General features: G+C 38.9%; 1 protein-coding gene across 1 annotated transcript; it reads left to right on the forward strand.

Annotated features, from left to right (window-relative positions):
- Positions 1-4,085: 4,085 nt before the first annotated feature.
- LOC149142665 (RING-H2 finger protein ATL57-like) lies at positions 4,086-4,658 on the forward strand. Its single transcript, XM_089451547.1, has one exon. It carries the CDS (start codon positions 4,086-4,088, stop codon positions 4,656-4,658), a length of 573 nt encoding a protein of 190 aa, XP_089307673.1.
- The last annotated feature ends 3,877 nt before the right edge of the window (positions 4,659-8,535 follow it).

Below are 8,535 nucleotides of genomic sequence, written 5' to 3' on the forward strand. Positions count from 1 at the left end.
TGAAGCATCTGGTTGATGAGTTTTGATAAGATCGAGGTTGTGATGCGTATGCCACGAATCTAGGGGAAGCGACACTTGGTTGGAGTTTTCGGAATTTCTCCTTTCATGTAACCACCAACCTCTAAACATAGATCCTTGAAACAAGGGATGCCTTTGCATGCTGCCTTGGGAGAAGGAACCCATGGATGCAAGTTTGTTTTGCTTAGTCCCGATGGGAACTGGTCGACTCAACTGCACATGTAAGAGACTTCTCAATTGTTGGAGAAAAATCTACATTTTTGGTTCGGATCTGGGTAGGCTACCCATGATATTTATGTAATTTTTGAGAAGAGCAGCTAACTGGTACCCAAATTTGCGCAAATTCTGGGCTAAGAAGCCATGCTATGGAAATTTGCGTAAATCTTACTGGGAGTGTTGGCAGGTAGGATTGCACAATCCTGAAGTCCAGCAGGCTTCTAGATAGGATTGCATAATTTCTGGAGGGAAGGATGGTTTCCCTCTAGAAATTTGTAATTCTTAAGGGGAAGTTGTTGAGCCTGAATATGGATGACGTTCGAGTGAAAAACCTATGAGGGGAATGGATCAAGCTGTAACCGACAAGATGCCTTCGAGCAAGAATGACATTGAAGCTTGTGAACTTGACAAAGCAAGGAAAGTTGTTGTGAAGGTTGGAAGGGAGACTCCAAAATAAGGCTAAGCCAAAATATTGGAGGGTGGTTGTAGCCACTCAATAGAATCTTAAAAAGACATATAACAGTCTCAAAATAGTAAAAATAGTGTTGTGAGTGCATAAAAATGGGTTTCACTAAGAATGCATGTGTGTTCCTCAGAACACATGCACGTTCGTATGAATGGACATACACTTCTAAGACATGCTAAGTTTGTGGCTTGGTTGAGATCTTGGTTGGTAGCTTGAGCCTTGCAAAAAATGAAAACCTAGGAATGCATGCACATTCCTGGGAATGCGCATACATTCCTAATGGCCCCATTGCCACTTTTGAGGCCATCATCTTCATGTGAACACCCATAGCCTATGTCTTTTTTCTTTGCAATTTCTATTCTATGTTATGATTCCTACCGCATATAACTCGATTGTAGTATCCATGCTCTAGTACCAATTTGTGATTACAGTCACGTGAAATAAATGCACCATATCATTATGTTTACTATTGTGTTAGTAGATATAACGGTAGTATAGAAGTGAATACCAACATCTATGAGGCCATAATATGGTTTCATATGGAAATAATATAATAGTAAAGAAGTATCGATTAGGCTCCCTACTTGTATAGGTGTCCTAGACTATGACCATTTTTTTTAGCACCGAGAACACCAATTATTGTGTTGGGATAAAAGGTAAGATGTCCAAATGGTCAAACAAGTATTAGGGAGGTGGTTGGATGATGTTTCAACTTGTAGGAAACACCTTCCAATTCATTATGATGGAATACATGATATAGGAATATGATATTCTAAAACCAACACAATGATGCATTGAGTGTGTATGCATGAGTAATTAGAGTGGTACTATGATTATGGAATACATGAAAGCCTTATCATGGTAATAGAGTTATGGGAAACATTGATGGCTAAAAAAATGTTGCCTTATAAAGAAGATTGTTAGAAATTTTCGGTTACTACAGGTATTAATTCGACAATTGAAATGGGTGTTTAGTTGTAAGTTGACACTCTCCTTTCACATAAAAACGTTGGCAAGATGGATTGCTTGAGGGACTATTGAATGCAACAATGATGAGGCAACTTACATAAAAGAAATTGTTGCAGAAAAATTCATGTGCTAAGATGGTTGGAAATAATAAGGGAATGTTTGAAAGAATAGTGAGAAAATTTCTTGCCCATGGTAGTTTTGTGAAGTAGAGAATTAGTCATATAGATAATTATTAAATAAAAATTACATTGAAAATATATATTTACTTTTGAATACCTTTTACATTGTGGAATTGAGAGTTCTTGCAAATTAATTTATTGCTAAATAAGTAATGGGTATAATATTTATACTTTTTCTTGATTGATGTCATAAGAACAATTGAATAATGAAGACATGAGTGAAGTATTAAAAAAGAGGAACATGATCGTATTATTTTGAGGAAAATGAATGCAATATGAGCTAGAGGCAAAGATTATATTGGAGATGAAGGACAAGGTGCTCAAGAAAAAATGCATAGGGTGAGTAGAATAGAGTGGACTTACTATATCTTAAAGAAGCACCATGAGAGTTGGGAGATACCATAGTGGAGACATACCTACAACGTTTTTGATATTATAATGCAAACATAATTTTGATGAAAGAACTATATATTTGTATACTTATATGGTGGCGTGTACCATGGAAAATACAAAGACAAGCGCAAGGGGGATTTAACATCTTGGTTTTGATCCCCATAGATTTAATCTAAATATGTGATTTAGCCTAGAAGCTGAAACGTATGGCCAAGGACCAAGTAATATAAATAATGTACATTAAATTTATTAATAAAATGAAATTATTCATTGTGGGACAAGAGGGACTAAAATGATGGTGGATATGATTCTACTAGTGAGAAACAAGAGGGGCTTGAAGCGGGGTCAAAGGGGCTAAAGCCAGTTTAATATAATGTTGTATTGTAACTGAAAGTCTTTCCCTTAACTTGTACTAAATGGCAAATCAACCCTTGGATATCCATCTCAAGTGGTAAGTTCAAAGCATGCATACTTGTTTCTTGTTTTTGAGAAGTTGAAGGTCATTCTCTTCTTCATTTAACCATCATTTTATCCATGATACTAAGGTGGTTTGAGGTACAAGAGAAATGGAACAAAGCCTATAATAGATATTAGATTGTGATTGTAATTCTATTGTGAAATTGTCTATATGAATCTTGTAGATGGAAACAATGAGATTCTCCCAGGAATATTGTGTTGGATATCAAAAATTGGTATGATAGCTCAAACTACATTGTAGAGAAAGAGATCAACTCTTTCGATTATATACATTAAAATAAACAAAAAAGTGTCATGTTGAAAAAAAAAACTAGTAAACCAATGACTAAGTTAAGAGGATTATCCCATATTAACAACCTATTTACCGAAAATAAATAATATTTATATGTACTTTTATACTATTTTGCTAGTGTGATGTGTATTATATTTTCTATATGTTAAATTTTAGTTATGCATTATATAACCGGTTATATTTTTATATCATATGAGATAGCATAATATACAAATTGATATTAAAATTAATGTGTGAAATAGAAGGGAAATGAGTGAAAGTTTCCTAATTAAATCAAGGGTGTTAACTGAGTTACAAAGTGATATGAAAGCATTAAGAAATTTTAAATAGAGTTATGTTTGAAAAACGGTAGATAACTTTTCAGTCTAAAAATTAATATCATTTAAATCTTGTGAATGTTTTTTTGGTGCCACCGTCATTAAGATAATCAATATGTTAATGAAATAAATAAATAGACATCATGGATGATGTTAAATGGCCATGGCTAATTATATTTTATTGGCTTGTGTGAACTAATTTTTGGATTAGTACTCACCAATGGAATGTTTATGGATAGGATGGCTGTATGTATAACCTTCCCGTCTTCGATTGGAAAATAAATAAATCATATATAAAATGATTGGTCGGGACGACTCTAAAGCCTCTCTGGTTAACCTTTCTCAATGCCCTCATTGCATACGTAAACAAGCTATTTTTTTTTTCCGATAGCATTGCGGCCCGTTTTTTGGGATGCTGCGTCACATATTTCCATCCCCTAAACTATTGCGGATTTGATATGATAACAAATTTTCGGACATATTTTAATAACAAAATATAAAATATTTTAATAAAATATATTAGCCATGGCCGTTTAACATCATCGATGATGTCTATTTATTTATTTAACTAGCATCAGAAAAGTTCTACAACCATCCATCGTTCTCATCGCCTACAAAATAGGACCATAAAATCAAGAATGCCTCATAAATTACTGCATTCCCCCCAGAAATCGTTCGATCATTCATTACACGATTAAGGGAAGCGAACCGCCAATTCGCTGGTTTGTGGCACGCCATATTTATCAGTATATATCGACATGGACCCAAATTCAAATCCACCCAATCCTGCAAATACTGCTAGAGTGTTTGGCCTAGTGCTCTGCTTGGCAACTGTGATTGTAATACTCATGATCTTGTCGTTTTCGTATCTCTTCTTACGCTATCGCTCCACTGTTCCTTTACTCGATCCACTAAGCTGGGCTAACCAGCGCGCCATCGCCCTTCATACCGCTCGCTTGAACCACGACGGCGTTGTAATTGGGATCGAGGAGGAGACCTTGGATTCACTCCCCAAGATGTTATATTCCAAGAAAGTTTGCCAGTCCTTCAAATCTGCAGAAGGAAATGAATTAGACGAAGCAGAGGATAAGAAGTGTTGCTCGATTTGCCTGAGCGATTACAAGGAGTCGGAGGTTGTGAGGGTTATGCCTGATTGCACTCACATGTTCCACAGGAATTGCATCGACGAATGGCTTCGCTTGCACGCAACATGCCCCATCTGCCGAACTTCTCCTCTTCCTTCACTGCGCTCCACTCTCGTACAAGAAGCCCCTCCAACTACTATTCTCACAGTACATGATCATGATTCCAACCACCCTTTCCCAAGATAACGCAGGGGACGTTGTACTGTAACACACACCAAAACTCTGACGTTCTTTCACAAAATTTCTTTATGCTTCCCTATGTTTCCATATCATATATATATAGATATCTTGCAATTCATCACACGATTCCCATGATTCATATGAATTCAGGTGGAAATCTTGTAATTTTTGCCAGAAAGCATAAATTTGTGGAAATTTTTTTATCTCAAAATAGTTATTTCAATATCGCATGTTTTGTTAAGGGTAAATCGTTTGGTACTTGCATGTTATCTGAATCAGTGAAGAAATCAGAGAAAAACGATTTGCTTTTGCTGTTTAAATTTTGCCAGAAAGCATAAATTTGTGGAATTTTTTTTATCTCAAAATAGTTATTTCAATATCACATGTTTTGTTAAGGATAAATCGTTTGGTACTTGCATGTTATCTGAATGAGTGAACAAATCAGAGAAAAACGATTTGCTTTTGCTCTTTAAAAGATTTGTCAAATGCAGGGCATCGCACAGAAAATGTCGCAGTGTTGAGTATTTATAGGAGCCGGGGCCACTTTGGCAATTCCGTGGCTGGACTGGACAGAGCAAATTTAATCCAGCCACAACTATGGCAGCATATATTATAAATATATCTAAAACATCTAAAAACTAAATATATTATAAATTTATTTAAAATGACAGTAACTATTTTTAATAATAAAAAGATTTAATATATAAGTTAAACATATATACATTCAAAAATATATATAATAACATTTTTTAATTATTTAGAGTAATTCATTTTATTATGAAGATTATAGATTTGGTTATAATATAACAGGTCAATATCATGATTTATGAATACTATATGCCCAAAAAAATGTAACCCTTGCATAGACATTTGTTAGCATTAACATAAATGCACAACAATATAACTGGGAGGGGCAACTCCCTGTAATGAGTTTGCCCATAATAATAATACATATGTAAGTTACAATCCCGAGGAAACCCCAGAATTACACTTAGAATATTTTTACATTCACTGGCACAACGCGTTCAGCCAACTCGTCAGCATGTCCACACGGTCGTTCGAACTACTCTAGCCAACTCCTCGTTTGCCTTTCCACGTTCACCTGAATGCATTTCGTTCAACTCTTCCAACTCATCCAACTCGTCGGGTGCTCCCAGCAAACGCCCAACTCGCTAAGTCTCCACCGGCGAGTCGTCCACTGTGCACCAATTCAAGACTTCACCCGAACAGCCGTTCACCAACTTGTATCGTTTGGGCAGACCCCCTGCCGTGCCCTCGAACGACTTCCCAAACGACCATTCGAACAGATGCCTTGTTGTACCCTAGAACGACCTCAAACGACCCTGGTCGAATGCCCTCGAACGATTCTGCATGAACGCCCTCACACGATTTCTTGAACAATGCCCTCAGACGATTTCCTGAATAACGCCCTCGCATGATTTCCTGAACGATGCCTTCGAATGACTTTTTGCACGATGCCTTTGAACGACTTCGTTTCAACTCGGTGCTTTGGCCCTGCACTTGTCCGCCTGCACCTTCGCCTGTTTCAGACTTCAAATCCATGCACTTCACCTTTCACCTTATGACTGTGTATTTTTTCTTGATCGAATGATGACTTAGCTCCATGGCAAATCTCTCCATATATATGGCTTGCCCAACATTGAACCATCGTGTCCTTATGTTGGCTGACCTCCATACTTCACCGTTTCACTTCTTTTGAATGGGTGAGCCCACCCATCGACCGAACCAAGTGTGGTGTCCATCGTTTGCCCTCGCCCACCCATCGACCCGCCCGGACCGCCCACAGCCTATGTGTCAAACAACCTCCACACTTAGTCTTTTTTCGTACATGTTCTTATGTTCACTGTCTAACTAGTTTGGCTCACCCGTGCGCTCTCCGCACACCCTCGCCCAAACATGCCTATAGCTCGAGGTCCTTACATCCTCCACCTAAAGTCATTGTCGTCCTCGACAATCTTCCATCCAAGTAACTATCTGTCACCAAGATATCATCCACACAACTGTGTATATGGGTAGTCCAGATGTCCACTACTCAACCGTCTCTCATGCCATAGATATGCCACTATGCTGCAAGGAATAATGTGCTGGTATCCCTCATGTCGGTGATTAGTTGGGTAGCTAATCCAACCATGCATTGCCTCCACAAGAACTCATGCCCCACATCGTCATGACTCTCCACTGTGTGATGTCTGCTAACCTGTGTCATCTCACCCGTAGATGCCTGCTCAAAGTTTTTGGAGACTCACTACCATGAGCACCTAACAATGAGCTTCATGCTCCCTCATAGTCTAAGATGATGAGGAGCAAGTTGAGCCTGAAGGCTCTCCCTCACATATCAACTCAATCCACCTATCTGGATCCTCCACTTCCATTCTTTGAAGTATGCCTCCCAATCTCCCCCTTGGACATTCGGCCTCACATACTCTTCATCATCGTCATCGTCATCCTCCACTGCCTTTAGCCTCTCAGATAGATCCAAGATGCTCTTTGACAATGCCTTGATAACCTGTGACTTCTCCATAAGTTTTGTCTCTACAACAGAAAAATGCTTACAGATCTCTTCATCTTTCTTTCTCTCCTCCATACTCATCGTTGTCGCCTTACGCTCGGCCTTAGTTACTTCCACGATCGATACACCAATGGGTACATCCTCTCGTCCATTGTAAATCTATAGTTTCCTCATATGGGGAACAATCATCGCATCAAATTCCTTCATGAATTCTATACCCAGTACAGCTTCATAGTCATCTATCCGCACCACAGTGAAATCGACTTTCCCTTTCCATTCACAAAGTGTCACATCCACCTTTTTAGCCACACCAATCATAGAATCTGGAGGAGAATTCATTGTCTTCATTTGTGCCTGCAACAGTACAAGCATCAACCCAATCCTTCTCGCAATATCCTCACTCATAAACTTGACATTCGTGACAGGTGGTACCAGAGCTGATGAACGACGGGAAGCTGATCCCACTGCACTAACATGACAAGTGGTATTAGGGTGATTCAGATTTGCAAAAGGGAGGTGTAATACTACATGACAGGTTTAGCAGAGCTGAAGCTCCGTGCTTGGGCCAAGCTGAATGACAAGACATCAAAGGTTTGGGAGAATGTAAAGGGAAGCTCTTACTGGCCTTATATATGTTGAAGCCGGTGAAAGAAGAGAACCCACGGATTCGAGATAAACTTGAAGTCTTGGAAAAGAATGTTGAAGATGAACCTCTTCGACTTGGTTGGGCATTGGAGCAGGATGAAGCTGCAGATTATGATCACAAAGAAGAAGAAGCCATGATAATCGACGATGTTGCAAATATGACAATGATAGGGGAGGAACTTGAAAATGTTCAAGTTGGATCAGGATCGTGCAGTTTGTAGACATTGGTGAATAAGGAAACTCACATGGAGGGACCTCATGATGAAGTAAGTACTATTGATACTTGTGTTTTAGTTGAGCATTTGGTAGATGAACTGTATGCAGAGAAGAGAAAAATCAGTTTGTCGATGCAAGGGAGGATCTTACCATGGATGTCTACGATGGGACCTTGTATGGGAAGGCAAGAATCATTGACTATTGTAGAACTTGTTGGGGTTGTTTGTGACCTTATGGTAGAAGGTGCAAAGGTCCGTGATAATTGAGGAACGTGATGATCATTGCAGAGGAATGGGTCATGCTTTAGCGACATGGAGAAATTGGCTAAGTGTCCGGCATGACTCATGGAAAGATTGGAGGAGGGCACACAGTTGTGTATGATGATACTTGGGTGGACTTCTCATGGCCAAGACCAAGAGGAAGTCTTGGTGGAACATTCAATGGGGGAGCCATGGTGGAAGAGACTCATGTGATGATGATATGGTTGGGTGA

The sequence above is a fragment of the Pinus tabuliformis genome, chromosome X (genome assembly GCF_031772625.1).
Source record: "Pinus tabuliformis cultivar Carrire ecotype Pingquan chromosome X, CPIR1, whole genome shotgun sequence".
Classification (NCBI taxonomy): Eukaryota; Viridiplantae; Streptophyta; class Pinopsida; order Pinales; family Pinaceae; genus Pinus; species Pinus tabuliformis.

Excerpts from the sequence above, each read along its gene's own strand:
- LOC149142665 (XM_089451547.1), top strand. The coding sequence starts at position 4,086 with ATGGACCCAAATTCAAATCCACCCAATCCTGCAAATACTGCTAGAGTG.